Source organism: Myiozetetes cayanensis, unplaced genomic scaffold (genome assembly GCF_022539395.1).
Source record: "Myiozetetes cayanensis isolate MyiCay16 unplaced genomic scaffold, myiCay2020 scf32, whole genome shotgun sequence".
In the NCBI taxonomy this organism is placed as follows: Eukaryota; Metazoa; Chordata; class Aves; order Passeriformes; family Tyrannidae; genus Myiozetetes; species Myiozetetes cayanensis.
In genome coordinates, this window is record NW_026087544.1 from 3,729,478 (window position 1) to 3,746,395 (window position 16,918).

General features: G+C 56.7%; 1 protein-coding gene across 2 annotated transcripts; it reads right to left on the minus strand.

Annotated features, from left to right (window-relative positions):
- Window positions 1-1,207: 1,207 nt before the first annotated feature.
- On the minus strand, window positions 1,208-16,356 carry SLC16A1 (solute carrier family 16 member 1). Of its 2 annotated transcripts, none has more exons than XM_050326987.1 (5): window positions 16,292-16,356; window positions 7,604-7,861; window positions 4,488-4,631; window positions 3,172-4,032; window positions 1,208-2,763 (listed from the first exon to the last, which is right to left on the minus strand). In XM_050326987.1, exons 2-5 carry the CDS (start codon window positions 7,818-7,820, stop codon window positions 2,489-2,491), a joined length of 1,497 nt encoding a protein of 498 aa, XP_050182944.1. In that variant the 5' UTR covers window positions 7,821-7,861; window positions 16,292-16,356; the 3' UTR covers window positions 1,208-2,488. The 2 variants fall into 2 exon arrangements, with proteins under 2 accessions (XP_050182944.1, XP_050182943.1); XM_050326986.1 differs by lacking the exon at window positions 16,292-16,356 and adding an exon at window positions 9,459-9,481.
- Between the last annotated feature and the right edge of the window lie 562 nt (window positions 16,357-16,918).

Consider the following 16,918-nt stretch of genomic DNA (forward strand, 5'->3'; position numbering starts at 1 on the left):
GTAGAGGCAACAGTGAGAGGCTCTGGGAGCCCAGCTCTTGTACTTCCCAGCAGTGCAGATACCTTTGCTCGCAGAAATAACGTGACTAAATATAGCCCGGCTGCTCCTGTGAGCTGAGCCAGGAGGAACAGGCACAGGGACAGCCCCTGCACAGTGGGAGAGGCTGGCCCAGGGCAGAGTCCATGCCCTGGGGTGGTATCAGCCCTGCCACGGCACAGCCAGGACTGTGCTCTGCTCTAATCAGAGCAGTTGATAGTTTATAGCCTGACACAGGGCAAGAGTTTCTCCCCCTGACCCCACACACACCTTCCTCGCTCACCTGCACCTCCACAGCGTTGGATCCCAGGAGCAGTCCCACAGGAGGTCCTGGAACCAGGACAGGGCATGGAGGCCACCCTTAGAGAACAACTGGGATTTACCACTGAAGTGTTCCAGGCCAGCCACGTCCAAGCAGCAGGAAATTATTTAAACACTTTTTGTCCTTAGAAGCAGGGTTGGCTCCCTGCCCTGGCTCTGTGAGCCTCTCCCAGCAGTGCTGGCTACGGTAACACCCACGGCAGCTGCCGAGGTACCACAGCCCAGACAGGATCCCCCTGCTCAGGAGGGGTGGGGACCAGCAGAGCATCAGCCACACACCTGGCAGAGGAGCTCAGGCTACATCCCAGCCCCTTCTCGACTGGGAGATTTTTACCCCACTGGAGACCACCCCACACGCATTTTTGCCTGTACCTGCAAAGATTAGGATAACAGGGACAGCTCCCCAGGGGTGGGTTGTTGTGATGTGAGCCCACCCCTGTGGTCCAGCAGACACACCAGCTCTGGAAATACAGTTACTTGGCTTTACAGTATCCCAGCTCAGCACTGTACAACATCCTGTTGTACAAAGTAATCCCTTGGCTTTATAAAGTTACTCTACAGTCTGAAAAACCCAACTCAGCCTCCTTTCTGTGAGATTTAGACCAAAGCAAGGCCCAAAGTGGTCCAGGGACCCCAGGACAGTTCCCTCAGAACCACCTTCATTTAACCAACCCCTTGCTTGGTTTCAGCTCCCATACAGCTGTGGTCCCACTCAGCTCAAAGGGAGACAGCACAGACAGACAGCAAGAGCATCTGCCCTGCCACAGCCCCACTCCCCTCTCCCCAAAACTGACCCTAAATCTACATTGTCTGGCACACAGAAGTATGATTCTAAGAAAGAAGTTCAACATTTGATGGGTAAATTGTAAAAAAAAAAAAAAAAACAAGTTTATTTGAAAAAACTCAGCCTCTTAACATGAATTCTGATCAACATGTACTAGAACTTGAGAGCCATTAACCTGCTCCACGTACATTGAGATATTTTCCAACACTAAAAAATAAAAAATAAATACATACAAATTCATTCCTCCCCCTTACGTGTCCTAGATGTGAGAGGTTCGGCATCCACCGCCTGAAGATCTCAGTTGAACAGAAGCAAGTAAAAGAGGTTTCTCTAACAGGTAAAAGAGCAAAAGCAGAAAGTCTCAGGGATGTACCATCTCCACGTGCCCCACCACTCTGCCCAGGGTCAGGCACCCAAAACACTCGTGTGGGTGGAACACTCTGGTGGGAATCCACCCCGTGGAGGGACAGGGCGGCACAGACCTGCAGTGGGATCAATGCCAGCACCCCAAACTGATTTCACATCACCCAGCGTGGGGCTGAACAGAGGCACCATTAGGGCAGAGAGAGGAGGCAGGGGAGACCCCAGCCCTGCCCAAGGAGGGCTCGGGCACACCCAGGCTGCCACGGCCCCGGAGCGGGTAACGCTGCTCGGCAAGAACCGCAGCCGTCCTTCCTGAACCTGAATATCCCATGAGAGAACAGCTACGAAAACAGGGACTTTAAAGAACTACAGTAGCTAAAAAGTGTTTTCAAAACATACCTAAAGACCACCTACAGAGCCAGGAGGCACCGGGCACGGGGGGTCGAGGAGCACCTTGCCCCGTGCCCGGCTCTCCCCCCTGCAGAGGGCCTGCGGTAAGAAGCGTGTGAAGCAGTATTCATCCAGGGCTGGCCCTGAAGCCCATCGTGCTCCAACAAATCCAGTATCCTGCTTTTGATGGCTTTTTAACAACAAAACTCCCCCAAAACACACGCATTCAATACAATCCCCGCCCACCCTCCCCAACCCCAAGCAGAATACAGAGCTAAAGCACGGTTTTAGAGTTAAGGCTCATCCAGATTTGACTAGATATGGAGACTGTAAGGCACATATTAGTACATTCATGTTACTGTTAAAAAGCCAAGACTATAAAACCCCCCTTTGCCCCCTGACACACGAGGATACTGCATGTGTAGGCCTGTTACCTTTGTTGAACACAGATGGAAAGACAATTCAGAGCCCGTTTAAAAATGAACACCTGGTTTAAACACTTCTCACAGCCGCCCAGCGCCAGCAGAGCTGTGCCCCAGCCGCCCCGCCAGGGCAGCAGCGCTTCCCAGACACTCCGGGATTGACACCGGTCCCTCACATGCGGCTCTCCTCCTCTTTGACAACATCCTCAGAGCTCTTCTGAGGCGAGGGGGCCACGTCGTTGTTTGCCTCTTTCTGCTTCTCAGGCTCGTCCACGTTGGTCTCCTCCTCCTTCCCTTCCTTCTTCGCCTTCTCCGCCTTCTGCTCCTTTGCCACCAGGCGGTAGTTGATGCCCATCCCGATGAAGAGGTAGATCCCAGCGATGATGAGGACGATCCCGCAGGCCCAGTACGTGTACTTGTAGTCACCATACATGTCATTGAGCCTCCCTGAGGGACAGAGAGGGGACAGCTTAGCAAGACCCTCACAACCTGGGGCAGTTCTGGGGGTACGTTTCCAAGAGCGGCCCAAACCCACCACCCTCACCTTCAGGCAAGGACCTCTCCCACCTCCACATTCCTTTATCCCCATGCCAGGGGCTCAGCCCCCACTTCCTCAGCCATCTCTCAGATGCTGGGGTGGCCTCCTCACCCCTGCCCCAGTGCCAAAGGCTGCCCATTGCTCATGGGAACCTGCCACAGCTCAGCAAGGCCAGGCAGGACAGCCAGAGTCAGGGAACTGTTAAGGCTGGAACAGACCTTTAAGATCATTAAGTCCAGCCATTAACCCAGCACCACCACAGTGTCCACCACTAAAGCACATCCTCAAGTGAGTCCCCCATGCACAGCACACCCTACCTAGCACAGGGGGTCCCAGAAGCACAGGGCAGCACTCCACGATGGTCACCAGGCCGACGGCGCTGGAAAACCGCTGAGCTCCCACCAGGTCCATCAGGGTCTCAAACAGGATCGAGCTCAGCCAGCCAAAGGCAAAGCCAAAGAATCCAGCATAAATGCAGAAGCCAGCATAGGATGTGGACATGGGGGCCAAGAGGTGGCAAACCCCGTTGTAAATCACAGAGATGGCGAAGAAATACTGGACGCGAGGTCTGATCCACTTGGTGTTTGCCACCAGTCCCATGGAAGGTCTGGCCACCATGTCCACGAAGGCCAGGATGGAAAGCAGGAAGGCTGCAGACTCACTAGGGATCTTCTTGCTCTTTGCATAATTGCTGAGGAAGACCAAGGGAGCGAAAAGCCCAAAGAACATGATCACGTTGCCTGACAGATAGAGCAGGAAGCCCCTGTGCGTGAACAGAGACAGGTCCAAGAACTTGTTGATTGTCTGGAAGAAGGAGCTCTTCTCTTTCTTGCCCTTCCCATCGATGAGGTCTGTGCTGGTGTCACCATCATCCTTTTTCCCTGCCTTCCCAGCCTCCTGCTGCGCTTCCTTACTGGCCTCTTTCTTCTGATCTGGCTTGGGACCTATGGGCCGCATCAGGGACCCGGCCACGCAGCAGTTCAGCAGGAGGCCACCGAGGATGAGGAAGCTGCCACGCCAGCCAAATATGCCAAAGAACATCTGGTTGACGGGTGCCAGGGTGGAGAGGAAGACGGGGCTTCCCGCCATCGCCAGCCCGTTGGCCAGCGGGCGCCTCTTGAAGAAGTACTTGCCGATCATGGTTAAAGCCGGGTTCAAGTTGAAGGCGAGTCCAAGGCCTGCAAGAGAAATTTGGGGCTGAGGACTCAGACACTGAGCCACAGAAGGGCTGGTGGGACAAGCAGGGTTTCGGCTGTGGGGGTTTCACAGCTCCATTTCCAGCTTGGAATCGTGGAATCATTAAGGTTGGAAAAGACTTTTAAGATCACTGAGTCCAACCATTAACCCAGCACTGCCAGGTCCACCACTAAGCCATGTCCCAGTGCCACATCTACGTGCTTCTTAAACACTTGCAGGGATGGAGATTCCAGCACTGCCCTGGACAGTCTGTTCCAATGCCTGACCACCAACTTCCCAACTGCACAGGCAGCACTCAGTCCCTACTGCCAGCAGGGGAGGAGGCACCATGCAGTGACAGAAATCAGAATTTATGGCAGTTTATAGATATTCCTTAATTATCATGGGGTTTAAGACACTCCTGCTACCGCCCTGCTAGGACAAAGCCACCACTTACCCCCTATGACTCCAACACAGAAGTAGAGCTCCTCCACCGTGTTGCAGAAGGAGGCTGCGATCAGCCCACAGCCCGAGAGGCATCCGCCCGCGATCATGATGGGCCTGCTGCCGTACTTGTTCACCAGGATGCTGCTGATGGGACCTGGGAGACAGAGGAAATGCACCCAGGGTGAGTTATCTTTGCATGAGAGACAGGACACACACACACACACAGAGGTACATTGCAGCTTTGCTGCCAGGGGGTTCCAGTGTTTACACAGTGATGCTTCACCCAGTGAGAGAACTGGGCTAAGGGGAAAGGGCAGGAGGAGATAAGAGAATCACAGAATGGTTTGAGTTGGAAGGGACCTTAAAGATCATCTAGTTCCAACTCCCTGCCATGGGCAGGGACACCTTCCACAGGTAACTCCAAGCCCCATCCAACCTGGCCTTGAACACTTCCAGGGATGGGGCAGCCACAGCTTCTCTGGGCAACCTGTGCACAGGGACAATTTCTTCCTAATATCCAATCTAAACTAAACCACCACAAGAGTAGGAATTGTTTAGAGCACAGAAAACTCTAGACTTCTCTGAGCAACTTGCCTTCTGTGGGCTGAAACAGGAGCTGCTTAGGCACCAGTTGCCCCCAAAAACAGAGGTCTGGGACAGGGTGAAGCCACTTGCCCTGTGCTGGGGGCTCTGCCCTGCCTGCAGCCACCTACCCACCATGGGCTGGGGTCTCAGCAGCAAAGCAACTGCAAAGCAAATGCCCATCTCCAGCCAGAGTTTTCTTACCAAGACCAGACAAAGTTGTGAGGAAACATTTGTGGGCACAAGTGAAGCTCCCAGGAGGAACAGCACTGCCCAAGAAGAAGGGGTGCTTCTGTTTTCACTGCTACCCTTAAGGCAAACAGGACCCAATTGCCCTTTTAAGTGCTTCGCTATCAGGAGCTTTAATCCAAAGCAAACAGTGATTAGATACTGCCAAGCATGCTCTACAGACACTAAAATGTATTTAAATACACTGAATGTTCATCCAGTGAATATTAACAGACCCCGCTTTGCCATTAACAGACAGAGAGGTTGTCAACATGTTGTTCATGGATCCTCGGATGCTACTTGACCTTTTTGCCCAGTTTAAACAAAGCCTGGAGAAGGTTACAGAGGCCTTGGAGCTGCAGAGGCTGCCCCCAGCCCCACAGCATCCTGCTCTCTGCATCCAGTGAGGTCCCCTGGGAATGGGCCATGGCCCTGGTCTCACGAGAGGGAGCAGCAGCACCCAGGGGGTGCCACATCACCCCAAGTCCCACAGGCTTCCCCATAGAACACTCAGCACTTTGCTCAGCACTGGACCTTGAACTCAGAAACGTGATGCCCCTGGACAGAGTCTAACAGCACCCATGGCCTCTCCTCCAGTAAGTCCAGCCAGGGAGCAGCAGAATCCAAGGGCAGACACAGCACAAAACCATCCAGTTGGGCAGTGCCAGGTGCCCTACTGCTCCAGTGCAATTCAGACCCTGCAAAGGGTCTGGGTTCAGGCAGGAACAAGTGGGGCAGCAGCATGTTCCTGTGCTCCAGCAGCTGGGGAATGAATCACAGAAAATCCTGAGTTGGAAAGGAACACCGAGGATCACTGAAGTCCAACTCCTGGCCCGGAATGGGATAACCCCAAAAATCACAATATGTGCCCAAGAGCATTGTCCAAAGGCTCCTTGAGCTCTGTCAGGCTTGGGGCCGTGACCACTGCCCTGGGGAGCCTGTTCAGTGCCCAACCACCCTCTGGGTAGAAAAAAAGCACTTGGGCAAGTCTGGGGTACTTTCAGCATCCCTGGCACCAGGTTATGAGTAAGTGGTTCAAGATCAGCAGCTCTTGGAATTTAATGGCAACAGATCAGTGGGGGCAGGAAAGACAGTGACAGTGTGGACAGAGGGGGACAGGGGGACAACCACAACCCCAGGGTTGGAGGAGGCAGCTCCAGCCAGTGCTGCCCTCAGGGCACCCAGAGGAACCAGGTCTGAGCTATCAGGAGAGGAGGAATGGCCCAGATTGGGTCTCATTAAGGCAGTTACACGGTTTACAAGCTTGTTATAACACTGGAGCAGGGAAATGTGCTGGTCGCTTCGCTGGCTGAGCGAGGACAAAGCAGAGCCTGTTCCCTCCAAAGGAAAGGCCTCGTGCTCAGCCGGGAGCTGACGTCAGCTCCTTTGGATGCACAAATGCAGCGAGGCCGCGGGCACCTCGCCAGCTGGGGATGGCAGCAGGACAAGCTCCCATTTGCCTCTGAAGTGGCCACAACAGCAGGCTCCCAGTAAGAGTTTCTTTCAGCCCAGCACAAGGCCGTGTTTGCAGGCGGGTACAAGACCCCAGGGTCTGGAGACCAGGAGCGCCCTGCTTGCTCCTCACCCATTAAAGACAAGCATAAAGCACACAGCTTGGGGATTAAAAGCCTTCAAAAGGCACTTGCTGAAGGACAGGGGAGGGGAGATGCTTTAGTTTAAGTGGGTTTGCCTTATTCTGCTCGTGCCTCTGTACTTCCAGTGCACATTGCCATCCTCCAACAGTACAAGCTGCTCACGACACTGCTCGGCACCAGCGAGGAGGAAAAGGCAGCATGAGGCTTCAGTGCACTCCAAGCACAGCTGAGCTCACCAGAAAATGGGGACAGATCCCCAGACAGACCCACTGTTCGTTGAATTAAAAAAAAAAAAAATTATCAGTGTCTTATCTAAAAGAAAGTGCCCCTGGGAGCAAGGCTCCCACACGTGGCACAGCAGCTCCCTGGCCTTCAGGAGGGTGCTGGGAGCAGACACAGAGTCCACAGCCCACTGTAACAAGGACAAGGGCAGAATTACACAAGTCATAATTCCCCGGAAAGATTTTACTTACAGCTTTGCAGAGGAGGACAGATTAACCCGGTTTTTGCATTCTGGGCACTAAATAGAACTTTTTGAGCAACCTCTTTCAAGAAAACTCATTAAGGGAGGTTTTGCTCTCACATAATGAGAGAATTCCAACTTTTAGCAAAGTTTGGGTTGTTTCACTATAGCTGGGTGGGCATCACCAGCCCCAGCAGCAGAGCAGCATCCTGTGCTGTGACACAGGAGCACATTCACTGCTGCCTCCAGCCCACTTACCTCCTGCATACATAACAGCCAGCATGATGGAAGAAATCCAGGAGACTTTGCTGCTGGACGCGTTGAAGATGACCTCAATCTCTTTGAAGAACACGGTGATGGATTTGGGGAAGGCATAGGAAAACCCAATGGAGATGAAGGCCCCGACAACCACGGCCCATCCCCATCCTCCTTCGGGGGGAGTGTATCCCACGGGGCCTCCGATGGGCGGTGGCATCTCGAACCAAGCTGGTGATGACTCAGTTGGGGTTCAAAGATCTGCAAGAGACAAAGTGTTGCCTCAGCTGAGGGCAGATGTTGCATCCCTGCTCCTGGCACACAGCTGCACAGCTCCAGCCTCCCTCCCAAGGCTGGCACAGCAACAGTGCCCCCACCACCTCCAGGAGAGCTGATCCGAGGGGTGGCAGCACTTGAGGGTCACCCCAAAAGACACACTCAGATTGCAGCTGGCCTTTAAGAGCCCTGGTCAGTATGCATGTATAAGGGACAAATTTAAGATATGCCACCTTGACCTACACTGGAAAGGCCAGGCAGTGCCTGGGACAGCAGCAGCCAGGGCTCATCTGTGTGGGCAGAGCCCCCACAACATCTCCAGGAGAGAAACCCCAGCACTTCAATATCCCTGGAAGCTCTAGGCCACCTGGAGCAGGAGCAGCACACCCAGGTTATCCACTGCTGACACCAGGAGGGAAATAAGTCCCCACACATGAGCCAGGATACCCCTCTCTTGCTAAAGAACAGTCGGGTGTCACAGCACACCCACCATCCATAAAGGTCAGGAGCTGCAGCTAAACTTAGCCTGAGCAGTGACCATGGAAAGCTCCTGTATGGTGCCAGGGAATGGGGAGGTGGATCCACATGGAGCAGCCCCAGCAGAGCCTGATTCCCAGGGGACTTGGCCCTGTCAAGGCATCTCCTGAGTCAGCTGCATCCAAACCCTTCTCCCCAACTGAAAGGCAGGTTTCACAAAGCACCCAAGTGTAAAAAACAATTCACCTAAAAAAGATGAAACCAGAAGGGATTACAGAACAAAATAAATGGGGAAATGTCACACGGTCCTGCTGAAATGTGGAATCCCCTCAGAGAGGCTGAGCAGGGAGAGGCTGATTGGGAGTGATCCAGAGGCCAGCAGGGTCAGGCTGCTCATAAACAGGCCCACGCTGCAGCTGCTGCACAGCTGGATCACACCCCGGAGCCACAGCTCCTCCAAACCAAGGCTGCTCCAGCAGCACAAGCCATCCCAGGAGGAACCACAACCAGGGCAGCTGCTCACAAACCTGGGTCACAACATGCAGAGCGACAGGAATCACTTCCAACCCCAGAACTCCTGTGTGCCCCCAGGGATTTTAGAAGACACTTTCTGATGCACCATGGCCCTCCCCAGCCAGAAATCGCCCTGCCCATACTAAGCACCACCAGCAGAGGAGGGGACACTGGGCTCCTTCAGCAGAGCCCACCCCTCGCTCTGCAGCTTGCTGCTGAGGTTGGCACTTGAGGAAAAAGCCACCTTGGAGCCGGAGAGCCTTTCCCAGAGCTCGCCGGGTCACACCAGGCACAGCGACACTTCAAAGCAGCGCGGTGCTGGCTCCGAGAGGTGCAGCGTCCTATTTATAGCGCGAATCCGCCCCGGCTCACGGCGATTACCATCTCATCCACGGCTGTTGACATGCCAGCATCCACCTGGCACGTCCCCTGGGCACACACCACAGCACTGCAGGCGCCTGCCTTTTCACTCGCTCCATGTAACTCCGACGCACGTCCGAGGCCGGGATCTGGGTGTCCCGCCCGAAGCGCAGCCCAGAGCCACGAGGAGACCCCGCTCCCAGCTGGCACCGGAGGCACCAGCAGCAGTTACCTGATACAGCACCGGGTTTGCCAGAGCCACCCGACACCTGGCCGCGCTCAGGTGATGCCCCGGAGGACCCACGCGAGGCGAGAGGAAGCCGAGCACGGGAGGCCGAATTCCATAAGCCGCTAAGACTGGTTTAGCCCGACCCAGACACCGGTTTCTCACTGGCAGGGTATTTTCCTGCGTCCTGGCCAGTGCGACACATGACCATCACGAGCAGCTCCGAGCCACCCGCCGCTCCAACAAAGGAATCATTGACAAGACGCTGCCCCTGGCACGTCCGCAGCTGAACTGTGCCCAGGAGCCACAGACCTTTTCCTCTGATTTCCTCTCCGTGACTCGCAAGGATGGCTGGACACCGGGATGAGCCCACGTCAGGGCCTGGCTGCAGGCAGACCCCCGGGCCAACACACCTGTGGGCACCCACCTGGCACCAGCAGTCAGGGAGGGAAGTGCCAGAGGCTCCTGACGCTCTCTGGCCTCTCCAGACACAGAGCAGCCCACCCACCACGAGCATTGGGAATTGCTGAACATCCCCTCCCCACACTGGAGTTTCCACCACCTCTTGCTTTGAGTCACACTGAGCTTTCACGGCCTTCAGTGAACCTTAAAGCCTCATCCAACCACTCTGACTTATCCGAAACAGGTTTGTTTTTTTTTTTAAAAGCTGAAACTACCAGGTGTTGGCTATAAAACCTCACAGCAAGGAATACAATCTACTTGTGAGCACTAATTAAAACTACAGGCAATAAAAGCCATCCAAGGCAAAGGCTGGGGATTTTTCCCTTTTGCTCCTGAGACACATGCACTGGTTTAATTCCACTGCTCCCGAGGAGCTCAACTGCTCAGGAATGACTGTGGCTTGGTTCACCTATTTGTTCTTCCCCTGCAAGCAGCATTCCTTCTCCTGTGGGTGCTGAGGTGGCATCTCTCTATAAAATAAAAGGCCTCTGGCGGGTTAGACATGACCTCTCTTGCATTGCTGAGGCACAATGAAAAACCTTCAGCTGAAGAAGGTTTTGAGACCATGAAGCAAGATTCCCAAAGCCTGACGCCAGAGGGTTTACATGAGGAGTTCTGCATGCCACAACACTTTTCCCTGACTCATTGAAAATCCTTATTAAGAAAGACCAGTTTTAGAAAGCTCATTCTCAACCACATTAAGGCTTCTTGCCGATTTCCTCCTTGCCTCCACACAGAAATAGTTTCAAATGAGGGAGGGAAAAAGAAAATAAAGCACATGTAAGGCAGGCAGCCTAATTGGAAAGATTCCTCCCCTTTGCAAAAAGGAAAAAAAAAAAAAAGAAACTCAGAACATAGTTATGACATTTCCAGCTCTGTTTTGGAAGAGCTGCAACGTGTAAGACGTGTTTGGAAATCAAATTCACAGCTGCCAGGCAGCCAGCTACAGTTTGCCCTATTAGGAAATAAAATAACCATATTTGCAGTAATTAAGACTGATGAGACCGAGTAATGAGTGTGAGTATCACATCTGCTCCCTGCAAGAGTCCTGACTAATCCACAGGAATGGGTAGCCTACAGCCACCCTCCTCTGCACAGCAACATCGAGAGCAGGAATGGAGGCAACGAGGACGGTATCACCTCGAAACAGATCCCACAGGAGACTAAAGCCCTTCCATCTCCGAGGTCCCACGCACAGGCACTGTTATCCCTTCTCCAAAGGGGCCTGGAACAGGATGATTTCAAGACTTTTTTAGTTACATAATGCAGCAAATTGCTGCGCTTTTCAAAGCCCGGACTGGCAGGACTCCAGCACAGAAAGACAGAGGCTCACATTTATAAAGCGCTGAAAATGCCACAAAGTATTTCTGGGGCAAAGCCTTTATGAACGTGGCCTCACACCACTCCTTTTTGGGGTCAGAGGAAGAGGGATGTCCCCCACCCACGCAGGGGCCGTGCCTGGGCACAACACACCTCTGCCTCTGCTCGCACATCCTTCCCTACTCAGAGCATACACTCACAGCATCTGCTGCTGTGTAAACTCACAAAGCCTTTCCCATGCTCAGAGTGCCTGGGACTTGGAGCAGGGCAGCCAGGGAGCTCCAGCTCCCGCTCCCACACCCCAACACTATCCCAGTGTTCACACAGGTTTGTGCCACTGCCGGCAGAAGCTCACCCAGAACACCTTGGTAGGTGTGAAGTCCACAGTGACTCATCCCAGCCCTGCTGCCTCTGCTCCTCCTGCACTCCCCCAGCTCCAGAGCAGGATGTTGCAATGCCTGGAGCAGGATCTCCACGGGAAAAAGAAGTCCAGGGATGTTCCAGCTATGCAGCGGCCATTTGGGCTCCTTGTGCCTTTGTCAGCTGGACCCGGCCTTTGGCCTGGGAATGCCAACACTGAAACATCCAGGCAGGATGGGCACAAAGCTGCCCCTCACCAGCAGCACAGATCCCACTCCCTGAGGGTGCTCCTCCCTCAACTCCCCAGCAGACAGGGGGACACTGTTCCCCGGGAGCCTGTTCCCACCAGCCCCATCCCAGAGCATGAGCCAAAGGAGAGCCTGACATTTATCTATCCTTCCCAGGAGAACCTCCCACAGCCAGCTCACCACAACAGGCTCTTCCAGTGCTCAGCACAGGGCCATAAACATCCCATGGGACATTTGTCCAACATGGGGAGCTGGCAGACTCTCAGTCATCCCTTCTGGTCCCTGAAACTGAACTGAGATCTCATGCTGGGGAAACGAAGGTGTTCACAGCCAATAACGCTTTTATAGCTTCAAATCTGGCCCTTTTCTGGCCAGAAACAAGACGAAATCGAGATTGTCAGGAGCTAATGAGACACCACTTTCACCAGTTTTAAGCGGGTTTAGGGCATTAAGCGCGGAGCTGTAATTCCAGCGAGCCCCCACAGCCGGGGTTTAACCTGGCAGCTCATGGCCTACGTGACTCCCCGGAGCTTCCAAGGGCTCTGCACCAAGACAATGGTCGATTGAGGCCCCGCTCAGCCCCAGCCCTCGCTGCCGGGGTGAGGTGAGGTCAGCAGGGCTTGCTCGAGGCCGGCAGCCCGCACGGGCAAGCTCAAGGTTTAGGCCAGAAGCAGCCAGGCCCACTCAGTGTCTCTCCCCACCGGGGACGGCCAGAGCACCCCCAGACGTGCCCTGGTGTGCCGGCCCAGCGTGCAGACAGACAGACGCCACGGGGCACGGCATTGGCAGCTGCCCTCCTCCAGCTCCGCCGCCAGCACGAGCCCTGGCCTGCAGAGACACAGATCATCCTGCTCACCCTGCCGGGCAGGACCACGGACCTTCCCTGGACACCTGCCATGGACCTTCCTGGACACTTCACCGACCTTCCCTGGACACCCGCCACGGTTCTCTGACACAGCCTTTCAACCTCTGAAACGCTCCCCAGAGTGGCACAGGCTGTGAAAGACTGCCCTGCAAAGTCAGGATGGTTTGTGGGCAGCTTTGGGGAAAAACAACCAACCAGATAGAGATGAGCAGCTATTTCTGCCCAGCAGAGGAGCCCCCATCCAGGGATGCCATGCCTGGTTGTTAGCACCAACTGGGCTCAGCTTGTCTGAGCAAGGACCAAGAGTCTTACTCCAGCATGAAGTCAAGCTTAAGCAAGTTGAAAGCCTAGCTTATTTGTACACCAGAGCCTGGCTGTGGCCATGGCTCTCCCAGAGCCCTCTGACCCAAAACCCTGTGGCCAGGCTGGTTACAAGAACATTACATGCAGCAGCTCTTGCATGTCCTCTTGGCTTCAGCTCCAGGCCCAGCACCCAGATCTCCGTCTCCAACTGTGCCCATATTCCTAGAGAGAAAGATTCCCACAGCACCAGCTGCCAGCCAAGTCCCCCAGTCTCAGGAAGGGACAGGGGGTGCTCAGCCACTGTACACGGTCTCACAGTCCCACCTCGAGAACGAGTCGTGCTCTGCCAGGACATAGAGCTGATCCTCCCCGCACCAGCAGTGCTCAGGAACGCTCCCAGAACACCCTGTGCCCGCCAGGAAATCCTCAGAATGAGAAAAATGTGGTACGGAATAGCACCGGCATTCTTTCATCAGACACCCACACCGCCAGCCAGGGACAGCTCCCAGGGTCTTGGCAGGGCAAGGGGCTGCAAACCCCTAAAAAGTCACAGTTGTCACTGTCCAAACAGAACTGCCTCTCCCCTAAGAGCAGGAGCTGAGCTTTGCTCCCAGCCACTGCCACATTATCGCTGCCTCCGAGCCCTCAAACCAGGGTTGAGGAAGCACCAGGATAGAGCTGGGAAAGGTCATATCACGAACCCAGCACTCAAAACAGGGCTGAGGCAGCACCTGGATGGAGGTAGGAGAGGAGGTCACACCAGTAGCACGCGGGTGATTGTGGTTTCAGCAACTAACTACAGCTCCACACGGATTTTCTTTGGCTACAGTACAACTGCAACTACACTGCAGCGGCTCTAAGGGCACGCTTGAAAGTGAGTCATAGCGATACAGCCGGTGAGAGGCTCCCACTTTCTTACAGTCACTGTTACAGGCTGAATCCAGAGAAGGAAATAGGAAAAGCCATAAAAGTGCAACAATAGATTTGCACTACAGCGCTTAATGAGATGCACCTCGCCTCCCGGAACCTACGTGCAGCTTTTCAACTCCTCATAAAGGAGATATAAAATGACAGCATGAAAGTCACCGGGTATTTTCCACCTTTGCTGCCAGATAAATCAGGCCAACTGTGCGAAGTAGGAGCCAAAAAGAAAGCACATGCGACCATTCACACCTTTTCTAGGGAACAGCTCCTGGAAGCGAAAGATGCTTCACACCTTCTTGAGGGGTCAGGACGGGCACAGGCACCCCCATGACTTTGGGGCAGGGAGGTTTGCCATCCACTAGCAAAACCTGTAGTTACAAGATCACTCACCCCAGCGATTCGTCTAAGACTGAGAAACCCCCTTCCCACAAAGCTACCAAACAGGAGCTCAGAGGGGTTCTCTACACACCCAGCTGTTCCCTCCCCCGGCCCATTTCTCAGCCCTGCTCCTTCCCTTCCAGACACAGCCAAGGAAACCTCAGAGCAAAAACACCCAGGAGAATCAGCCAGCACTAAATTACCTCACTTAGCATGAAAATGGGATGCCTGTGCACCACAAAAAGGCTTGAGGCTCACAGCAAGGCACAAAAACAGAATCATTAGACCTGGCTTCTTGTGATGCAACTAAGAAACCCCATCTTTTTTCCTCAGAAGGAACTTAAAGCACATGAGAGAGAACATGAGTAACCCCGGTGCAAAGGGCCTGCTCTCGAAGAGCAGGGTGTGAGCCTGCAGAAAGGGTTCTGAAGCACTCAGAACATTTGCTGTGCCAGGGAAGGACAAATCCCACCTCTCCTGCTGCAGCTACAAGTGACCCACAATTTTCTTCTGATCCTCTTGTTCGCTCTCCTCCCTTTTCCTCAGGTCAGCTTCCAAACCCTCCAGCACTGCTCACCCTTTTGTGACACATTTGGGGGCCCTGCCCCGAGCCAGGACACCCATCCTGGGCAAAGCACCCCCAACAGCACATCCTGGAGCCCAGCCCCACTCAGCTCCCCGAGCATCTCCTTCTGGGGCCAGCAAACAGCTGCTGGAGGCCACTGGGCTTCAACCAGAGCAAGTTGGTGCCAGCTCGGGGAGCGTTTCGACAGCCCCTCGCTACCGAGCGAGCGTGAGCAACCACCAGCGAGTTCCAAGGCTCCGACCTTCCCGCTGCCGATGACCGCAACACCTCACCAGCCGAGTGACAGCCCACCCGCACACCTGGGACACGTGTGGCACCGTCGGGACCTCCTCCTCCTCCCTGAGCAAGGCACAAACAGGCGTTAAAGGCGCCTTCCCGGGGCTGGAGCCCCGCGGTCCCTCCTGCAAAGCCCGGCAGCGGCGCTGAGGGAGCCGGGCGGCTCAACCACCCGCCCGGCCTCGAGCGCCCGAGGTGCAGCTCCGAGCACCTGCCCAGAGGAGCCGCCCAGGGCTGGCCTGAGCGATGTGGAGCCCAGCCAGGGGCTGAGGGCTCCGGGAGCGCTCCCCACGGGGACGGGGGGCACCCCAGCGCAGCCCAGAACCCCAAACTCACCCCCGGCCGCAGGACACGGTTCCCACGCGGCTGCCGGGCCCTCCCTGCCTTTATCAGGCGCCAGACACACGCGATAATCGCCCTTTCCCTGCACCCCGAGCGCTTATCGAGCACGCTCAAAAGGCGCGGGGGGACCGACCCGCGAGGCCCCGCGGACGGGCCCGGGGAGCGCCCTGAGGGGCCGGGCCTGGCCCCGCCGGGTGGGACGAGGAGCCCCCCGGGGCAGGGACCCCCTCCTCTCCCCGGCCCAAGGAAGCCCCGCCTGGGGTAGCTGGGCCACCCAGGACCCCCAGGGCCACCACACGCCACCCCCAGGCCCAGGCCCCGCCGGTCACCGGGAGAAGGGCGCAGGGGGACCCCCGACCCCGAGGCGCTGCTGCCGCTGAGGGAGGAGCGGGGCCGGCCGGGGCAGGGCGCGTGGGACCCTCACCACGCGGCCACCGCGGAGCGGGGACAAAAACACAGCTTCCCCTCCTCCCGGGGTCTAAGGGAGCCGGGGGGAGGGGGCGAGGGGGGGCTGGAACGGCGTTTCCAACGCCGCCAGAACCGCCACGGTGTAACCCACCCGCCACCGAACCGAACGGCCACGGCGGCGGCCGCGAGCCCCGGCAACGGCGCGGGACCCTCACCGGCCCCGGGCAGCGCGGAGCCGCCGGAGCGCGGGGGGCTTCCGCAGCCGGGGGAGGCTCCAGCAGTCACGGGGTGAAGGGGGGGTCCCAACCCCGCGCCCGCCCGTCCCCGTCCCCGTCCCGCCGCGCCACGTGGGCCGGCCGGGCCCTACCTGCGGGTGCCGCCACCGCCGCCGAGTGCGGGCGCCCCCGCCCCCGCCGCTATAAGGGGCGGAGGGGCCCCGGGGGCGGGAGCGGGACGGGCCCCGCCGAGCGCCGCCCCCCCGCGCCACGTGCGCCCCGCCGGGCCCCCCACCCCGCCCCCGACCCCTGCCCGGCCCCGCCACCGGCGGGCCCGGCCGTGAGTGCCGGCACGTACCGCCCCGGCCACGCGGGACCGGCCCGTGCGGGGCCCCCGGTGCCGGCGGGACCGGCGATCCGGGCCGGGTGTGCCGGGAGGCCGGGCCGGATACGGCCGCGACTTTGCCCGGCAGAGCGGGACTTCCCTGAAACTTGTCCCACGGGGGTTCCACCCGCGGCGCAGGAACGAGGGGGTGCCCTTTGCTCCCCCAGTGCCAGGCCCGGCCACTTCAGCGCTCCCGGGGGTCCTGGCCCTGATCCCAGGGATGCTGGCTCCGTTCCCGGCCGACCTGGCCCCACTACAGGGATTCCTGGCTCTACTTCCAGGGGTCCTGGCCCCGCTACAGGGGGTCCTGGCCCCACTCCTGGAGTCCTGGCCCTGTTCCTGTGGTACCTGGCCCCACTACTGTGGGCCCTGGCTCCACTCCTGGGGCTCCTGA